Source organism: Leptonychotes weddellii, chromosome 8 (assembly GCF_054177405.1).
Source record: "Leptonychotes weddellii isolate Sample4059 chromosome 8, ASM5417740v2, whole genome shotgun sequence".
Lineage (NCBI taxonomy): Eukaryota > Metazoa > Chordata > Mammalia > Carnivora > Phocidae > Leptonychotes > Leptonychotes weddellii.
In genome coordinates, this window is record NC_138376.1 from 106,862,687 (window position 1) to 106,882,586 (window position 19,900).

At 43.8% G+C, this 19,900-nt stretch overlaps 1 protein-coding gene across 1 annotated transcript in view; it reads right to left on the reverse strand.

Annotated features, from left to right (window-relative positions):
• The window catches only part of NHSL1 (NHS like 1), a 231,222-nt gene extending 218,143 nt beyond the window's left edge, over nt 1-13,079 (reverse strand). Inside the window, exon 1 of the mRNA XM_081829376.1 lies at nt 12,297-13,079. Within this exon, the coding sequence (XP_081685502.1) occupies nt 12,297-12,579 (283 nt within the window). The 5' untranslated portion in view covers nt 12,580-13,079. The remainder of the gene's footprint in view (nt 1-12,296) is intronic.
• Nucleotides 13,080-19,900: the final 6,821 nt, after the last annotated feature.

The following is a 19,900-nucleotide window of genomic DNA, read 5'->3' on the forward strand; positions in this document are numbered from 1 at the left end:
TATCAAATCAAAATAAGCCAGAGATGGAATTTCGTTCCTACATCACCTGTCTTCTGACACTGATCATGAATGTCTGGCAAAGGAAAAGAAGCCAGAATGATGGGAAGCATTCACAAAAGGACTTTATATTAGAGACTAACGTACCTTTCATCAGTGCAGCTCAAAGAACCAAATAAACTTGATTAGTTCTCTATGGGTTCACATCAGCACTATCACATGAGCTACTAATTCACCTCCACAGGTCATGCCAATGGGCACAGTGATTTAAAATAACAAGAATAAAACAGAAAATACTGACCAACTCCTAGCCAAACTCAGAAATTTTTCAATATTAAAATGAACTTAAAAATTCACAAAAAATAATTACAATTATTCAAATAAAGTGTTAAACACAGAACTCACCTATACCTTATTTTGTCTCTACCATTTACCAGTTGTGTGACCTTGGGCAAATTACTTGACCTCTCTGTAGCCACTCAGTAAAATCAATAAAATGGGGGGTGGTACTATGTCTCTCATACAGTTTTTATGAGGATTAAATGAAACTGGCACATAGTAAGTATCCCATAAATGTTAGCTATAAATGTTAAACCATAAATGTTAATATGAATTATTTTTATTGAGCAGACCTTGCAATTTGCAAGCAATACATTTAGATTATGTAAAATTTACTAATGGCAAAGACATTTCTTCCACCCCCTTTCATGCCTCCATTCCCTGCCACCATTACCATGGGTGAATTTGCCCAGTTCCTCGATGTTTCTATAGACTATTAATTTTTCAATTAAACCACCCAATATTTAAAATAAATGGAGCAAGCTTAATCCTCATCTTGCCACAAAACGAGAGCCAAAGTTGCAGCAAGAGATAGGTAACAGACCTTTGTTTTTAAAACTTGTTGAGCTAAATCTAAACAGACCCCGTATGTTGCAAGAACCGAGGTGAGAAACCTAGAGACAGATGTCTGATTGACATTTTGGTGGAGGGGGAAGGGAAATGCTTATTTGTTTTTTAAAGGAAAAAGAGAAATGTAACTTCTCCTACAAAAAAAAAAAGGCAACATAATTTATTAGCAAACAGGCACACTACTCAACTAAAATACCAGTAAGGAAAGGACACAACCATCTTTTGACTCAATGACCTATTCACTGTAAAGAGAAAGAGAACGGTCATTGTGGGTCAACAACCTTAGTATAAAATAGGGTTAATTTGTCCAGAAAGGGGATAATGACAAAGACTTAGCGATCTACTGGACTGTAGAATTCCAGCACATCTTCTCCTAAATGATACCTCATGAGTGCAATTTAAAGGTTCATAAATAACACAGAGGAGAAACCCTAGGAAGCCCCAGAAGATAACAAACTTTGGTCCACATGATAACTCTTGTGTAAACAGACTCCAGAGAACATCAAAAGGACTTCACTGGGGAGCCAACGCAAAGTAAGAGATCCTCTTCTCTTTAAGACAGTCTCTGGATGTCTATGACCTGGGGGAAATTCTCACAATATAAGCTAAGTCTTAAAAAATCAGGACACAAAACTATTTATAGAGAGTGATGCGCTGTGTTCTGTTAAAAGAATGTTATCTGTTGCTATAGAGCCACTCGTATAGACTCATACAGATACATCAGCAAAAAGGAGAGGAATTCGACATGCTCTGGGCTATGATACTTTTTCTTCTTTATATATTCCGCATTTTACAGGTTGAACTTTATGATGAATATACATTAATGTTATAATCAGAACTATTTTATGACACACTTCGTAAGAGTTAAAGCTTTTTTTTAAGACTGGTTTGTTTATTTTGAGAGAGAGAGAAAGAGAACGTGTGGCAGGAAAGGGCAGAGGGAGAAGGAAAGAGAGAAACTGAGACAGACTCCGCATGAAGCCCCACATGGGGCTCAATTCCACAACCCTGAGATCATGACCTGAGCCCAAACCAAGAGTTGGCACTTAACCGACTGCAGCACCCAGGAGCCCCCATGAGTTAAAGCTTTTTTAATGTACTTTTATTTACACAAAACTTACATGGTAGGATGTGTTACGTTTCTGAGGCCACATTCATGAATAATGCTTTAATTAGTCATTTCTATACTAATTCAGTACAAACCTTTGGTCTTAAGCAGGTTAACAAACGGGAAAAAAATAATTCAAATGACCATAGCTGCTTCCTTCACTTGTCTGTCAATGTCATTCTCTACTGGGCTCTACAGGCAAGGTAGTTAGAACCAACCCAGTGAAATAAAAATCCCAAGCAGACTTCATGATCAAATGCATCTATTTAGCAAATGAAATCACTATGTCAGAGTAAAACACTCCACACTGAAATTCAAATGCAGCTCTATATTGGTGGTAGTCCCCTCCCCAACCAGGAAGTAATTCACATTTAGCATGCAGGATATCCAGCTAGAAGGCAGAAAATGCCCACTTTTAAATAAAGTCAACCTATACTGTGTTGTTACAGACATTTAACAGAAGTCCCTTCTCCCGTTTTCTTTCTTTCCTTTTTTTTAAGATTTTATTTATTTGAGAGAAAGAGAGCACGAGTGGGGTGAGGGACACAGGGAGAAGCAGACTCCCTGCTGAGCAGGGAGCCCAATGCAAGGCTGCATCCTGGGCCTCCGGGACCATGACTGAGCTGTAGGCAGACGCTTAACCAACCACCCAGGCACCCCCTTTTTCCTTCTAATACAGGAAAAGATTAACCATCTCTTGAGAAGCTCCTATTTAAAATACACCTAAAAGCAAAGCATTAGCAATATAAAAAATTAAGAAAGAGCTTAAATTAACACTGCATTTCAATGGTAATTAATCTCATTTTTACCAAATCAACTGCATTTTCTGACAAAAAAGAACTGCAATTTTGGGGCGCCTGGGTGGCTCAGTCAGTTGAGCTCCCGACTGTTGGTTTCTGCTCAGGTGGTGATCTTGGGTTGTGAGATTAAGCCCTTCATCTGGCTCCACTGGGCGCAAAGTCTGCTTGAGATTCTCTCTCCCTCTGCCCCTCCCAATGCTTGCATGAGCATGTACTCTCTCTCTCTAATAAAAAAATAAAATCTTTAAAAAAAAAAAAAGAAGTGCAATTTCACAAATAGGAAAAAAAACTGGCTAAAAGGCATACAGAAAAATAATTAAAATAATCACTTTGGATTATGTATACAAATAAAGAGGAGCAACAGGATAATCCCCAAATTATGCATATGGCAAATGGAAGGAAAATAACACTAAATAATATTTTTATACTTGCATAAAGAAACTCTGGAAGAACAAGGGGAAACTAATAAAATTGATTATTCTAGTGGGGGGGGGATGACAAAGCAGAGAGGGGACAGAAGCAGAAGTGAGACTTCATTGCCCAGCTTTCTTTATGTTTTTTTTCCCAACAATGTAAATGTATTGCCTGCTCAGTACACTAAATGAAAATTTAGGCTAAGATGATCGGGCTGCATCATGATTTTCCAGCAACCCTGGCCATCATCTAATGTAGAGGTAAAGAACACTGGCTGTGGGGTCAGGCTGCCTGCGGCTTCTGGACTGGTCATGCCAGGAGCCAGCTAATGAGTACGACTGGAAGACCCTGAGAGATGAGGGACAGTGCTCTTGCCTCAGTGATGGTCATAGCGGCCAGACCATGAGCTGGGAAACCACAGTGTTCCTCAGCAGTAGCTCTCAGATGCCAAGAGAATCAGGCATAATTTGATTCTGCATAGCATAGCATCTGCTTAATTCAATTTCCTTTGCTACACATGGTGGTCTCTCGGTTCTCAGAACATTTTATCAGATGGCTAATACTGTCATGTAGAAAGCCCCCATTCTATTTTACCATGTGTTACTACAATTTAAACCAGCCCATTACCACACAGTCCCCCCTACATATTACTGATAACATCTTTACCAGCTCTTAATCAGAAAAGGAGCAGGGAATAGAGGAAAGTGTAACAGAGGACATCCCTGCAGGAATGACCTGAAACAGTTGTCTGTCCTCCCAAAGCAATACGTTGCTTTTCTACATGGAAGGAAGTTTCTTGTCTCCCAAAGAATAAGTCAAAATAAAGCATTACTAAAAAAAGAAAAATCCACCAACCCACAAGGAAAAGAACTCTTATTCCAGAAGGTTTACATTTCTTTTTCAGAATATAGTTTGTATGCAAAATATGCTCTCAACATTTAAAATCAGTATTTTGTATGTGAGAAAGGGCCACTGTCCCACATGCTTACAGGCAGGTCTTTTAAGTTAGAGATCTTCTAAAAATCCAATTTAAATGGGCAATTTGGAATTCAGAACAGATTTTCTTTTAGAAATAATGTTACAAATACTGGTTAACTTTACTCCTTAATATTTATTTACATATCTGATCATCCACAGGAAACTGTAAAGCATTCATCTTGTAATCCTCACAACTCAGCACTAGCAGAATAACCCGAACTATATTTCATGAACGGGAAGACTATCCTGCCACCCTCCATGGACAAGATTCCTAACACACCACATAGACTGGTGTTTCCAAAACTTGGTTAATCAGAATCACCTGGAGGTACTTGTTGGCCAGGCGTGTTCCTGGCCTCAACCCAGACTTGATGACTCAAAATCTCCAGGATCTCCGGGAATCTGTTTTTAAACAATCCCCTAATGTATCTGATGATTCAGAAAGTGGGGGAAACACGAGATAAATGAAACTGTGCTAACATATGCCGAGTTCCAAGATGCCCAAGGAGAGCTGAGGTCTGAGCGGGGCCTCTCAAGTTCGGAGTGGGAACATGAAATCAGGTAGAAGTAGGGTGTAGACGGAGGCTTGGGAGCCTCCTGGGCAACTGAGGTAAAAGGGGGAGCTCTTACATCTAGGAAACGAAGTGGGAGCAGAGCTAGGTATGCAGTTCCTCCGATAGGAGGAAATGGAGGTGACAAGGGTCTGAGAAAGAGGACATATACATAAAGGCCCCAAGAGATGGGCTCGCTCTCCCAAGCCTCAACTCTCACATCCCATGAAGAAAAGAGAAACAACAGTCCTTTGCATGCTGCTGTCAGGAACGACATATACTTTAAGATCTCTGGGCCAAACCTTCTGGTTTTCAAATTATGTTTCTCCCGGACATAAGCTCCCCTCTAACTTGGTCAGCTTTCACCGTGCAGGCCGCAGCTGAGCAGCCTCCCACGGATTGGGCCGGCTGAGGTAATACGTGGACATCGATGTGCACACAGATGCTCACTTGGCCTTCTCAGTCATCCACACAACAACAGGAAGTGTTAAATACATGTTAGCGATGCGCCAAGCACCGTGCGACGTACTTTAGATGCAGGTCTCAGATTTCTTGGCCATCCACTAGTAGTTTGAAAGGTTTCAAAACAAAAAGAGAAGGAAAAGGGAAAAGCCCGAAAGCCAGGGGCTTTCTCCCTCAGCTATGTGACAGGCTTTTGCCACATCTTCTTGGGGTCAGTTTTCCTCACCTGAGTACACAATGTCATAATATCAAGAGAGACAGCATCGCGGAATGGTTAGGACGGGCTCTGGAGACAAGCCTGCCTTAGTCCAGACACCAGCTCCATTGCTTACTAGCTGTGAACGTGGGTAAGCAAATTATTTGTGCCTTAACTGCATCATCTGTCAAAGGGAAATAATAATAGTATCCACCTTGTAGAGCTGTTGCACATACAGTAGACCCCCTGACCTGCAGTTCAGCTTTCCATGGTCTCAGTTACTTGCAGTGACCACAGTTCAGAAGCAGACCATCCTCCTGCTGACCCATCTTCAGAGGCTCAATAGTAGTCTAACACTATGTCAGGAACAAACATAGTACATATAGGGTTTGGCACCATCCATGATTTCAGGCATCCACTATGGGTCCTGGAATGTACCCCCGTGGATAAGGGGAGGCTCCTGTATTCAGGGGTCTGGCCTGTAGCAAGTGCTCCAACAGCAGCTGTTGGTGTTCTTGGGCAATACAAAGTCACCAAAAAGTCAGCCTGATGCCAGAAACTGGAAATCCACTGCTGCCACTGCATAGATACTGGGATCAGTAAAGTCATTGTTTGTTTGAGGGATGCTAAATGCTTTCACAGACATGTCACTTAATCCACAAGGGACTGAGGCTGGGACCTCCAGGGTCTTTGCTCGGAAGAGCCCTCATTCAGAAACAGAAGCTCCATCTGTTCTGCTACATTTGTCCAAGGCACTGCTAAGGTGCGCATTTTGAGACGTGCAGACCACAGAGGTAATGTGTGAAGTCAAGACTGCCATCAGCACCATCCTCTTGCTTTGGAACTGCAAATCTGCAGAAATAATTCATCCCAGGATAAAAGCCAATTTGAGGAGAAACAGAATTAAATGATTTTAAAAATCACTAGGTGCCCAGTTAGGTATAAATCATTTTATCTTATACTTAAAACTTGATTTTTTTTAAACACATTAAAATCATAGCCAGAGGAAAACACTGCATTATTTTCTGAATGTTCTTCTAAAATATGAAAAATCTCAAATATTTATCTCTCTTGTTTTTCAATTTTTTTTTCATTTGCTAGTCCCAATCCAAAAACAATACATACAGATGAAATTTTCATATTGGCTTTTCCTCTAATACAGAGGAAAATTAAACTATCCCTAGAATAACATTTCAATATAAATGTAGGTAGCTTTTTGAACCAGGTAATTGTATTATACCCAAGACCCAAAGAGTAAACTGATGTTTAGGCTTAAAGAGTACACCATCATAATTTAAAACAAAACAAAACAAAACCTCTCTTTTAGAAATCTGACACATAGCAAATGCATTTAAACAACAATTCTCTTTCCATAATGATGTTAGCATTTTTTAAAGATGAGGAGGAAAGCTATGAACCCCCTAACCCCTCAAGACATGAAGCTCCATGTACTCCATGTGGGTGAAATATGATTTGAAAGAGTTCCTTTGGTCATGAAGAGTTTATTTCAGACACACACACACACAAAACTTTTTAAATCCCATAAGAATCAGAGAGGGATTACTGATCAAAGTCATATTTGCAAGGTCATCTTCACTACTAATATTATCAAATAGTAACCCCTCATTAGAATCACAAAATGCCAAAATTGGAAAGGCCAGTAAAGATTATTTTGGTCAAAGTCTCTATTTTACAGATAAGGAAACTGAGGCCTTAAGGTGCTGAGTAAATTGCTCAACATCTGCATTAGAAAATGGCAGGGATGAAGCCAGATTCGAGTCTCCCAATTCTCAATCCAATGAGCTTTCATGTCTATTTCAATGCTCCTCCAAGTTCTCCAAGGACACAGTGGCATCTGTTAAACATACTGGAGGCTCTGGCTCAGTAAGGCTTTGTTAAGGTTCTGGAAATCTGTAACTCTAACAAGAGTTCTAGACAATTCTCAATATCAGGCAAGTATAGAAAATACTGCCTCACCTCATCCAGTCTCCTTAACCTGAGGTGCAATCTGGCTGTTTGGCTACCTTCAGTTTCTGTCAATACATTTAGGGGCCCTCCAGGGATTAGAGGTGGGTGGAGACCACATTCCTATACCAACACCCTCCTTAGCATGTGGTATGTTTCAATGAAAGCAAGTCTTAAGTCAATTTCACGAGCAATACAAACATTATCAGCAGGCAGGCAGGCACAAAAACCACCATACTACCTGTTCTTAGAAGTGCAGTGAAGCCTCCACTCTGTCTTTAGAACTCTGACAAGCACCTTCATAAAAGGTTCATTCTGAGGAAGAAGCAAAGATATTCTGACATCAGGACAACCAACCCTCTGGTTGGGTCAAGAGGCAGTCTGTTGGGATGTAGAACAATGCAGCCAGACACCCAGAGCACCATCCTGACGGTTTTAGGTTATAGCATCAGCCTAACACAGACACTGCACAAGCTCGTATCTTATTTATGCAAAGATGGTATCTATCCAGTCTTTCTGCCACAGCCAACTACCTGCAACCATTCATCTCTCCCATAAAAGTTGTATACTATCAAGACCATCACAAAAAAGTTCACCAGGCTGAGAACCGCACCAACCCCACGGGAGTTTACATATACTAGATGTGAATGGGGCCCACTACCGTTGTGCAACACAACAAAGCTCCCTGAACTTGGAAAATTTCTACAATCTAAGGGGGGAAAAAACCTTCTGCTTCTCTGGACCTAAAAGAAGAAAAGCCAGCAAGCATCTTTTTTCCTACTTCGTTTTCCACAATTACATTTCATATTCACCCAGGAAGTTGTTAAGGTGAAGAAATCAGAAGTCTCCATGTTGATCTAATGTATACCTACTAGTTCCAGAACTTCCATTTCTTTGTCTGTGAAATAGATAAAATGCAACTTGGCCTTCCAGTTGATTTCGAGTCAAATAATGAATATGCAAAACATTTTCTCAATCATAAAAGCACTCCATAAGTGTAGTGTTATTAATTATAAAAAGAAACAAATCACATGGGGCTTAATAATGAAACAGGCTTTTAGGTTGAGTGTCTATTGATATCTGCATAGGAAAATTTGTTTTGATCTTTACAGAGCTGAGAGATAACTATCCACATTTCTAGCTACTGTTACTCTTTTCAATAAGCACTTATCTTGTAGCAAAATTAATGCAGTTTGACTTTTAGAGAAAAGAGCATACTAGTGGTTCAGCACAAAACCTTAAAAAGGTAGAAAGTTTACTGTTTCATTTGTTTTTAAAGTTATTGTCTTGTTCCCGTGGATTTGTAGCAGTCAGTATTACAGTCCCTCCTGAAGATTTTTGTAGTTATTCTTCCTGACACTGACCACTAAGAAACCAAACATTGGTTCAGTTCAAATATCTACTGAGCTATCCCATTCTAGGCACTGTTCTGAGCTTTGAAAAAATAAAGATGCAGCCATCCTGGACCTCAAGCGCCTTGCTATCTAGCAGAGGGGAGCAGAAGTGAATACACAATTTCAGCCCATGCTGGTAAATGTGGTGATAGACACTGAAGGCCCATAATAGATGCTATAGGAGGACTCCTTCTAACCTGGGGGTGTTGGGAAAGTATTAGGGGAGTCTTTAAGGATAAGTAGGAGAGACCCAGCAATTACACTACTGGGTATTTACCCCAAAGATACAAATGTAGTGATCCAGGGTGCACGTGCCCCTTCAGACATAGACATAGACACATAGACACACACACACACACACACACACACACACACACACAAAATGGAATACTACTCAGCCATCAAAAAAAATTGAAATCTTGCCATTTGCAACAATGTGGATGGAACCAGAGGGTATTATCCTAAGTGAAATAAGTCAATCAGAGAAAGACATTATCATATGATCTCACTGATATGTGGAATTTAAGAAACAAAACAGAGGAGCATAGGGGAAGGGAGGGAAAAATAAAACAAGATGAAATCAGAGAGGGAGACAAACCATAAGAGACTCTTAATCACAGGAAAAAAAATGAGGGTTGCTGGAGGGGAGGGGGTAGGGGAATGGGATACCTGGGTGATGGACCTTAAGGAAGGCACAGGATGTAATGAGCACTGGGTGTTATATAAGACTGATGAATCACTGAACTCTACTTCTGAAACTAATATTACACTATGTTAATTAATTGAACTTAAATTTTTAAAAATTAAGAACATTAAAAAAATAAAAAGGATAAGTAGGAGAAAAAGTAATATACCTTCTCCCCAAATTATGACAAAAACTTATGTTGGATAACTATCAACCTATGAGATTTTGAGGAATGGCAAACATGATGAAATCAATCATTGCCCACAGCACTAAAATGTTTCTCTATTACAAAGATAAAGTCTACATGTTTTTATTTTTATTTTTTTAAGTCTATATATTTTTAAAACAGCTCTACTCACACACTTTATTATGGTAGAGACCCTTCAGGCAAGGAAATATGGCATAATCTCCCACCGTAGTTGGCTTCTGGTAAACTGTTCAATTCTGTTACTTGCTCCTTGGGAGACTCATTAAAAGGTTTATCTGACAAGAAGAATGAAATTCACAGTCATAGTTATACTTCGGACTATTTGTGGAATGTATCTAAACTTTTTTTCCTATTTCCCATGTGATCCTAAAAGTAAGGGATATACCCAGTGAGACAAGCAGGTGAGCCAATCAGAAGGCCATGCTAAGCCAGGAGCCCACCACTTCAACTCTCTAGGACTCAACTTTCTCTCGTGCTAAGTTAATGAAGTAGATGGCCTTCACAGTCAACTCCCAGTCTAAAAGTCTACATGTCCGTTCTAATGGAGTATGTTATTTGGAAGGCCTGCCTAAAAAGGTACCAAAATGATTTCAAAATGTAGCTTTCACTCAGGAACAAAGTTTGAAGCAGTTTTTGTTTTTTGTTTTTGTTTTTTTTTAATCCTAATAGAAGCTAAGTAAAATGAATACACAGGTGTTTCACTGCTTTTTAGCAATAAAAACATTAAGTGCATGAAGGTGAAAAGCCACAAAAACTAATGTGTTTACAGTTTGGCTTCCTTCTCTATACATGCGCTTCTACTCTCACACATAATTATATTCAATAAAAGCCTCCTTTCTCAATCATAAAAAAAATGATGAGCCAAGTTTTCTGGTATAAAATCAAAGCTATTTAAGATTCAAAGAAACTTGTGGAAAGTTTTAAAAAGAGTTATATCAGTCACTATGACAATTTTAGTTAAGTTAGAGCATTTGGGCAGTTTTGGCTTTGGACATCAATTTGGTGCATATGTACACAGAGAAAGAAAAGTACTGCTTAAATGCAAAACAAAACTAGCAAAAGGAGTTCTTGATCTTCAGGGAGGTTTTTTTTTGTTTTTTAATTCCCACAGTAGATCAGTTCACCTACCAGTCAGATCTGCCTCATCACATCATTCCTCAAGGGTGAAATTCTCGTTCACCCACACAGTCACTCCACACAAAAAAGCCATAGAAGTAACAAGGCATCACCGAGAGGACATTCCACTAGGACAGTATATCCTGATGCATAAGGTCATTATTCACAGTCAATAGATATATTCTGTCCAACATCTTTATGAGACCACCTTGATTTTTTTCCCCTCTCATTTTTTGAGGGGAGAGGAGTAATCTCTACCCAGTTGGGAACTGTCCACAACTTACAAGGATCTGTTGACAACACAACGAAAGAGATGTAAAATGTAAAGTCATCACATGATAACTTCACAACTTGGAGAAAGATGTATTACAGCAAACAATCTCATCAGTATTAACGTACTGAAAACTTGAACATTCCGGTTTTAAGGTAATTAAAATATAGCTAAGTTTTTCTAGCAAGAGAAAAAAATGGAAACCAGCTATTTGAGACTGTATAGGAAGTGACTGTAAGAGAAACAGTATTTCATTCAGAGCTGCGGAAATCTAGGCGTGTGTTCACCAACACCTCCCCTCACACCCTGCAATCCATCAACCATCTCCAATTTATTCTTTACACTTAGAATTATGACCCAGTCCATGTACTAAAAAGGGGAGAAACCACACAAACATCATTCTGAAAGTTTCTCTGCTTTGGGCCAGCAGGAAATTCCAGTTACTTCATTCACTGGAGCTTGTTAAGCTGCTGAAATGAAATGGGTGCTGCAGAGATCACTACCTCAGGACATAGACTTGATTTTCAGGGTTGGACGAGGTCAGACAAAGATGAATGGGATTCAAAGTCTGAGCTCAAGGTCAAGGTCCTGTGAATCACAAAGAGCTCTGGGGTGGGAAGGCAAAATAGCACACGCGCGCGCACGCACACACACACCCCTAACTAAAAGTCTGCATACTTTCGTTTGCAGGTAAGCGCGCCGTACGCGGTAGGCAGAGAGGTGACAAGCAGCCCGAAAGCTTGCTGAGATCCCCAGAGATTTTTACAGACCCTGCCGAGTCTCAAGAACTGCAATCATTCTGTATCCCTATCTATATCGCACCCTGGCTTCCCGAACAGGCTACCTTCCCCCGGACCCTTTCCCACGACCTTGGCTCCTCCTCTGTCTACAGCGCCCCTGGGTCTCCTCTCAGCCTCCCACACAGACAGAGACAAGGACCGGACAGTGGGACGGGCCAGCCCAATTCCCACACTGCGCCCACTCGTCCAAGGCGGCCAAGAACCTCCCGGAATCCGAGAGTCGAAGAGCGCCGCGCCGCCTGCCACCTGCGCGGCTGCCCCGTCCCGGCTCAGGCCGTGCCCACCCGAGAAGCCGACCCTCGCGGGATGCTGGGGATGCTGGGGGTTCGGGGCTCCGCGCGGCGGCCCGAGAGCCGACCCGAGACCGCCAGGGGGCGGGAGGGAGCAGCTGGCCCGGCACATCCCCGCCTCGTTCCCCTCCCCCGACCCGCCGGCCACTCACGGATTTTCACTCGGCGGTGGTCGAGGCGCGCGGCGGCGGCGTGCAGGGCGTCGAGGCGGCGGTGCAGCGCGGCGGTGCGGCGGCCCAGCGTGGCCGCCTGGCCCTCGAGCTCGCCGAAGATGTCCCCCGCGCAGCGCGACAGGTCGGCGAGCTGCGCCAGCAGGCAGACCAGGGCGTGCGAGCTGACCTGCTCCAGTGAGCGGAAGAGCGGCGCGCCCGCGGCCCCGGCCGCCTCGGGCCGGCGCAGCCGCGCGGGCTCCACGGTCCTCTGGTGGAAGGGCATGGCGGGGGGCGGAGGGACGGGGACGCGGGCTCGCGGCGCGGCGGGCCGCCCGGGGCGAGCGCAACCCTCAGTCCGCCCCTCGTCGGCGCGGAGCGCGAGTGCGCATCCAACACAAAGGAAAGTCCTGGCAGCGGCGGGGCGCCGCGGGGCAGCCTGGTGGCTCCTGCCGCGGGGAGGAGGCGAGGCGGGCAGGAAGGACGGACCGACGGAGGCGCGGGCGGGCGGCGAGGCAAAGGAGCCCGGGCAGCCGCGGGGAAGGGCTCCGGAGGGTCGGAGCCGCGGCTGCCTGGCGCCCAGCGGCGTCCTCCCACCGCCGGGGTGCCCTGGCCGCGCGGCGAGAGGAAGTTAGAGGAGCAGCTCCCGGGCGCTGGGCGCGGTGGCCGCAGTGGCGAGTGGAGACGGGAGTCCCGCTCAAGTTTGCAGAGAGGCAGGAAAGAGCCGGCGGCTCCTTCCCTCCCTCCCGATTGGAGAGGGAGGAGGAAGCGGGGGAAGTGCCGCCGACACCGGGCGAGAGGGAGGGGAGGCGAAAGAAAGGAAAGGGGGAGGAGAAAAGGGCCGGCCCGGGGAACCACCTGCGGCTCTCGCGGCCGCCGCGCCCAGCGCCTGAGGGGTGGTGGCGGCCCCGCGTCTCCGCGCTGCCGGCCGCGGCGGCCACGGCCGCGCAGTCCGGGGGGGCCCCACGTCGGCGCCCCACTTCCCTCCAAAGCCCACCGGTGTTTGGGCCGAGCCCTCTCCCGCCCCCGGGGCCCGGCGCGGAGAGGGGTGGAGCGCAGCGCGGGCGCCGCGGAGGCGGAGGCGCCGGGGACAGCGCGGCGAAGCCCGCTCGGCCGCTCACCTGCGCTCCAGCCCGCGGCGGCCGTTGAGTCGAGCGCGCCCCGCCGCGCAGGGAACGCCCCGGGGCCTCTGAGGGTCTCCCAGCCCCACCTTGGAAGTCGGCCGAGGCTTCTGGCCGCTTGGGTGGACCTAAAGGAGAACGTCGTGAAATCGCACAGTGGCCAGAGGTTCTGTAGGCGACTAGGAGTCCGCGTCCCAGTTGGGATAAAATCTCTGAGGACCTCTTTTCTGAGGGGCTTCCAGTGAGTTTTTCTTAGCAAGGTGGCTCCTACTCCTCCAGCTGGAAGGGTTCTGGCTGAAATGTGCAGAATTTGAGTTTCTTCTCCCAAGCGTGGGGGAGGGGGACATGGGGAGTGGGAGAAGGGGACCAGAACCTAGAAACCTGAATTAAACCAGGAAGGCGCTTATAAATTAATCGCTATTGACATGATGGCTGTGGGACACAGCCTCAAACCTTATGGTTAGAAGTATTTGAGAAGACTTGAGTCCAAAATCCCAAAGCTAAAATCCTGCTGGTCTCATCACTATGTTTGCTCAAAAAAGGAGTCTCGGTTCTTTGGTTTCTGCCCCACAAGTGACCCGAATTGCTGTGCTGTTGGGTTGCAGTTTGGGAACCAGTCTGTCAGAGCTGTGCTGATTCAACTACCAAGTGCATTCTTCCCTCTGGGAGACCCAAGAAATGCAAGACGAACCAAGGCCTGAGAGACAGCATCTTGAGATAAAATTTAGTAGACAGAAATGTTTTGGGATCTTTCCTCTGTTATACAGCTGATCATTTTTCATAATATGAGCGAATAACAGTCTCCTAATCACCCACTCTGACCACCGTCGGAATTGTTACGACGCACAAAGGGACTGCTGCTCTCAGTGACCAAAAAAATGCGTTGAACTTTATGAAGCACTATATAAACGTCAGGTACAGTATAAAAGTGGTATGTCTCCTCAAGAAATATTTTTGAGCGCCTGCTGAGGCAGCGGCTGGAGAGAGAAGGTAGTGCAAAGCTGGCTCCATCCCTGCCATCATGAGGCTCCCAGGCTGAAGGACCACAAATAACATTTCAAATTTATATACCATACAATTCACCTAAAGTGTACAACTCAAGTGTTTTTATTTTTATTTTTTGAAGATTTTTTATTTATGTAACAGAGAGGGAACACTAGCAGGGGGACGGGGAGAGGGAGAAGCAGGCTCCCCGCTGAGCAGGGAGCCCGACATGGGGCTCGATCCCAGGACCTTGGGATCATGACCTGAGCTGAAGGCAGATGCTTAACCCACTGAGCCACCCAGGTGTCCCAACTCAGAGTTTTTAAAATATATTCACAGTGTTATGTAAACACCACCACAATCAAATTTAGAACACTTTAATCACCCCCTCATCCTCCCCACCACCCCACACAGTTCTCTTTAGTAATCACTCATCTTTGTTTCTGTGTATCTGCGTCTTCTAGACATTTTATATAAAGGAAATAATGTAGTATGTGCAGTATTGTGTCTCTCTTCTTTTACTTAGCATATGTTCTTAAGGTTCATCCATGTTGTACCATATATCGGAACTTCAGTTCTTTTTTATGGATGGATTCCATTGGATGGATTCCATTGTATGTATATCACATTTTGTTGATTCATTCATCCATTGATGGACATTTGGGTTTCCACTTTTTGGCCATTATGAATACTGCTGCTGTGAACATTCATGTACAAGTTTTTGTGTAGATATATGTTTTCAGTTCTGTTGAACAGTCACCTAGGATTAGAGCTGCTGCATCATATGATAACTATGTTTAACTTTTGGAAGAACTGCCAGGTTTCCAAAGCATCTGCACCATTTTACATTCCCACCAGCAATGTCTGAGGGTTCCACTTTCTTCACATCCTGACCAATACTTGTCATTATCTGTCTTTTCTATTATAGCCACCCTAACAGTTGTGAAGTGGTATCTCATTGTGGTTTTGATTTACATTTCCCTGAGAGCTAATGATTTTGAGCATCTTTCATGTGCTTATTGGCCACTTATATTTATCTTCTTTGGAAGAAGGTAACATATGTCTGGAGAAGTGGCTGTTCAGATCCTTTGCCCATTTTTAAATTGGATTATTGCTGTTTTTTATTAAGATGTAATAGGTGTTTATATAGTCTAGATACATGTTGTCTATCATGCGTAACAATTACTTAGTGCTTCAACAGTCTTTTGTGGCTAAGCATTGTTCTTTATGCATTCATCCTCATCCCTTGAGACTGTTTCTTTGTCTGAAAAGAAATACAGTTTAACATAAACTAATATAAGAGGAGCCAAGGACATGTTGGTAAATTTGTAATCCTGGGGCAATATGAATAGAATTTTTTGATCAAATGATTTCACTGCTCCAGAAGCTGAATTGAAACTATGTGTAACCAAAACACTGAATAAATAGGATTCATGGAGAGTACCCATAACAAGTTTTGTTGCCTAGTGTCCTATTCAAGGAGGGCAGTTCTTCCTCGTCAACTGACTGACAACTCAAGGAGTCCCACAACTATCTTATTTTCTTGCGTAATAGAAAACCATACTGCTACTCTAGAAGTTAAGACATGTTCTCAACTCAGTAATTAAAATCTTGCCCCCTTTCCCTGCAAAGACTTTCTTGGGGCAGGAGTCAGGGCAAGGGGCTTTTTTCCTGCTCCATCTCACCCTCTCCTGGCCAGCTTGCTAACAGTGATATGGAGAGGGAGAAGTGGAGGGGCAGGGAAATTTGTACTAGACCAGCACTCTGACAAAAGGGCATCACACCCTCTGGGCCTGGTGGATATTTGAAGCTGAAGTTTCCATGAACACTTTTGTGGTCCCATACTGGGAATGTCAGACCATACTTCCTGAGATAGACAATGAATTCTCTCGAACTACTTATTCTACCTCAGTCTTGGTTTTCCTTCAGGCCAGATTCTTGCTGTTGGGGTCCTGTCAACCCTCCAATGAGACCTTTCAGGCAGAATCTCTTTTAAAATGACTTCCTACTGTGGACTCTACACATGGTCTCTGAAATTCACACACCTTTAGAAAGTTCATGTTAAAAGGTAGACACCCCCCCCCCTCACCCGCCCATCCCAGGCATAGTCCTCTACTCTGCTGCCATAGGATGCAGTACCTTCCTCAGGTGGGAGTCTAGCAACTACCCACTGTCTGTGCCAAGCTCTCAGAGGTCCTGGAGAAGCCCTCCTCACTGGGCTTGGTATGAGATGCCAGTGCTCTTGCCCACAGTCGTGGGTGAGGGGTGGGGAGTATGAAGGCAGAACTCCCAGTGCAGCTCTATCCAAATAAAATCTCCTCAAGCACCCCCCACCACCACCACCAATCTTCAGTCACCTTACTCTTGAACCCTCTGCACGAATGAGAATCTAACCAGCCCTCTACCAGTTACTTTGAAGTTTCCACATTTTAGTCTGAATCACAACTCATTTTGGTATCCAGTATCTGTCATTTCCTGGTGCATCAGTCACAACTTATCGTTTAACATCCCATAAAATAATAGAACAGAACAAAACATTATGCTAATTTATCCCAAGAGGAATTTAATACCACCTTTGGTAATACTACCAAAGGGAAATGGGAAAGAAAAGCAGTTTGGGAGAGAAGAGGTTTGGTGTGACACGCAGTGAGAAGTATCTGATGGGCAGGTAAAGATCTGAGGGTGGGATTCACATGGGAATTGGGAGCCATACTTAACAGCCATGAGAAGAGATATCCCAAGAGCTAATAGATGAGTATAAGGAATGATGAGCAGAGAGCTAAGGTCCAAGTAAGGGCAAGCCCCCAACCAGGAGGCACGAGGAGAAGAAAAGAGCATTGAAGGAAAGGCAGGGGTGGGGTGAGGAGGTAATCTGAGTGGTGACTCACCAATTCCAAGGGTAGAGGGGCTTAAGAGTGAAAAGGTGGCCACCAGAGACATGGAGGTAAGCAAGGAAGGGCTTCCTGGCAACCTCCAAAAGAGCAAGTGCTTTATGACAGTGAGGACAAAAGCCAGATTTCAGGTATATGAATAGAGAGGATATACATATGATAGAACCAGAACATTCACAGAGAAAACTTCCTGAAACGAAGTTCAAAAACTGGTGAGATGAAGCAATATTATAAAAAAAAAAAATCTTTTTCGCCTCAAGATGGTACTTGAAAACCAGATACGGTTGAAACTGCTCTACTGGGCCATCCTCCCTCTTTCTGCTGACAGGACTTAACTTGTTTACCAGTATGTCCAGCCTCTTGACATAAATCATAATTCATCTATCCCATTCTGTTTTGACAGTGACCTGTCAGGCGTGACCCAGTTCCAAGCCAATGAACTGTAAGGAGAATTGAGAGGCTTCAACAAATATTTACCTCCCTGAGGAGAGGAGAAAGCTCTCTCATTCTCATCTCCTGTCAGACCCCCACCTGTTGCCTTTGGATACACTCAAGTGAGGATGGGATGTCTGGAGCTACAGCAGCATCTTGAGACCGTGAGGGGCAGACTAGGAGAATCAAAGCCATCATGTAAATACTGAGCTTACCCCATAAGGATGACTCCATATGCACACAAGGTGTAAATCGCTATGGTCTGGAGATCACGAGCATTACCATCACCCAGGAGTTTGCAAGAAATACAGACTCTCAGGGCCCACCCCAAACCAACTAAATGAAAATCTATATTTTAACAAGCTCCCTAGGTGATTCAGATGTATTTTACAGTTTGAGAAGCACTAGCTTAAACTCCTATTAGTTGGGTTTTTCTGTTATAGTTGAATACACAGGAATTTATGAGGTGAAGAAGTAGTAGGTGATCAAAGGATTAAAGATTCTGGAGAGAATCAGAAGAATATTGGAAGGATGAGAATACAAGGAAGTTGCCACATGGCCTAGGTCTCAGTAAGGAGAGCAAAAATCGTGTTTGGAGTGGATCTAAGAAAGAGGCAGTGGTGAGTTTCTTAGCAACTCAACAAGTGGTGAATAAAGGAACTACCGAATGAGGGCTCCGGGAAGTTGGACAGCTTGGGTAAGGAGTGAGCCCCAATGTACACAGATCTACCCTCTGCACTCTAGAACCCCAGAACCGAGACATCGGCTGGCTGCAGACCAACACAGTGTGAACATTAGCAGGAGGGGGGTGGGGGGTCAAACCAATGGTAAGGGTCATCATTAAAAGACTGACTACAGAGTGTGCAGTAGATTAAAGAATGTGGTGGACAAAAGTAAGTAAATGGCCTAAATACAACAGGAGAGTTTCACATACAATCCAGGGAAGGCCCAAGAGAATGTTCAGTGTCTGCGAAGGAGCTGAGGGAAAAATAGGCAAGAGCATGGTGACTAGAAAGGGGGCACCAAATTTGAAATTTCAGAGATCCAACAATGAACTATGGTTGATTGTGTGAATTTAAAAAAGAAATGTTCCTGGGGCGCCTGGGTAGCTCAGTCGTTAAGCGTCTGCCTTCAGCTCAGGTCATGATCTCAAGGTCCTAGAATTGAGTCCTACATCAGGCTCCCCACTCAGCGGGGAGCCTGCTTCTCCCTCTCCCACTCCCCCCGCTTGTGTTCCCTCTCTTGCTGTCTCTGTCAAATAAATAAGTAAATAAAATCTTTTAAAAAATAAAAAATAAATGTTCCTACCTCTGAAACTAATAATACACTACATATTAATTGATTAAGCTTAAATAAAAAAAATGTTCTTAATGAGAAAAAAAAGCAAACTTCACAGTTGATGGATTCTTGATAATTATCCAAAAGGTAAAAATTAAAGTCTACCTTTAATAGAAATAAAATACTCATCCCATTTGAAACAGTATTTTCTAATTTTTTTTTTTTTTTTTTGAGGGAGAGAATGTGAGGGAGGGGAGGTGCAGATGGAAAGGGGGACTCTTAAGCAGGCTCCATGCCCAGCATGGAGCCCCACGTGGGGCTCAATCCCACAACCCTGAGACCATGACCTGAACCAAAATCAAGAGTTGGACACTTAACCAACTGAGCCACCCAAGTGCCCTGAAACAAAATATTTTCTATAGTCCTCAATAAATTTTTTTCCTATAGTATTCAGTAAATTTTACTAAATATGACTCAAACTTTAAATGAACAGTGGATGTAGGGCTTCACCTCAGGGGCTTAGGATAAAAACTGAAGCCAACTATATTAATTTCTTCAGGCTGCCATAACATTACCACAAACTGGGTGGATTACAACAACAGAAATTTATTGTCACACTGTTCTGGAAGCTAGAAGTCTGAAATCAAGATATCAGCAGAGCCCTATTCCCTCTGAAACCTGTCAAAGAGAATCTTTCCTTGCCTCCTCTAGTTTCTGGTATTTGCCAACAATCTTTGGTGTTCCTTGTCTCATAGGTGGATGCATCATTCCAGTCTCTGCCTCCAATTTCACATGGCCACATTCTTCCCATCTGTCTCTGTCTCTGTATCTCTCCTCTTATAAGGATGCCAGTCTTACTGGATTAAGAGCCCACTCTACTCCAGTAAAACTCCATCATTTT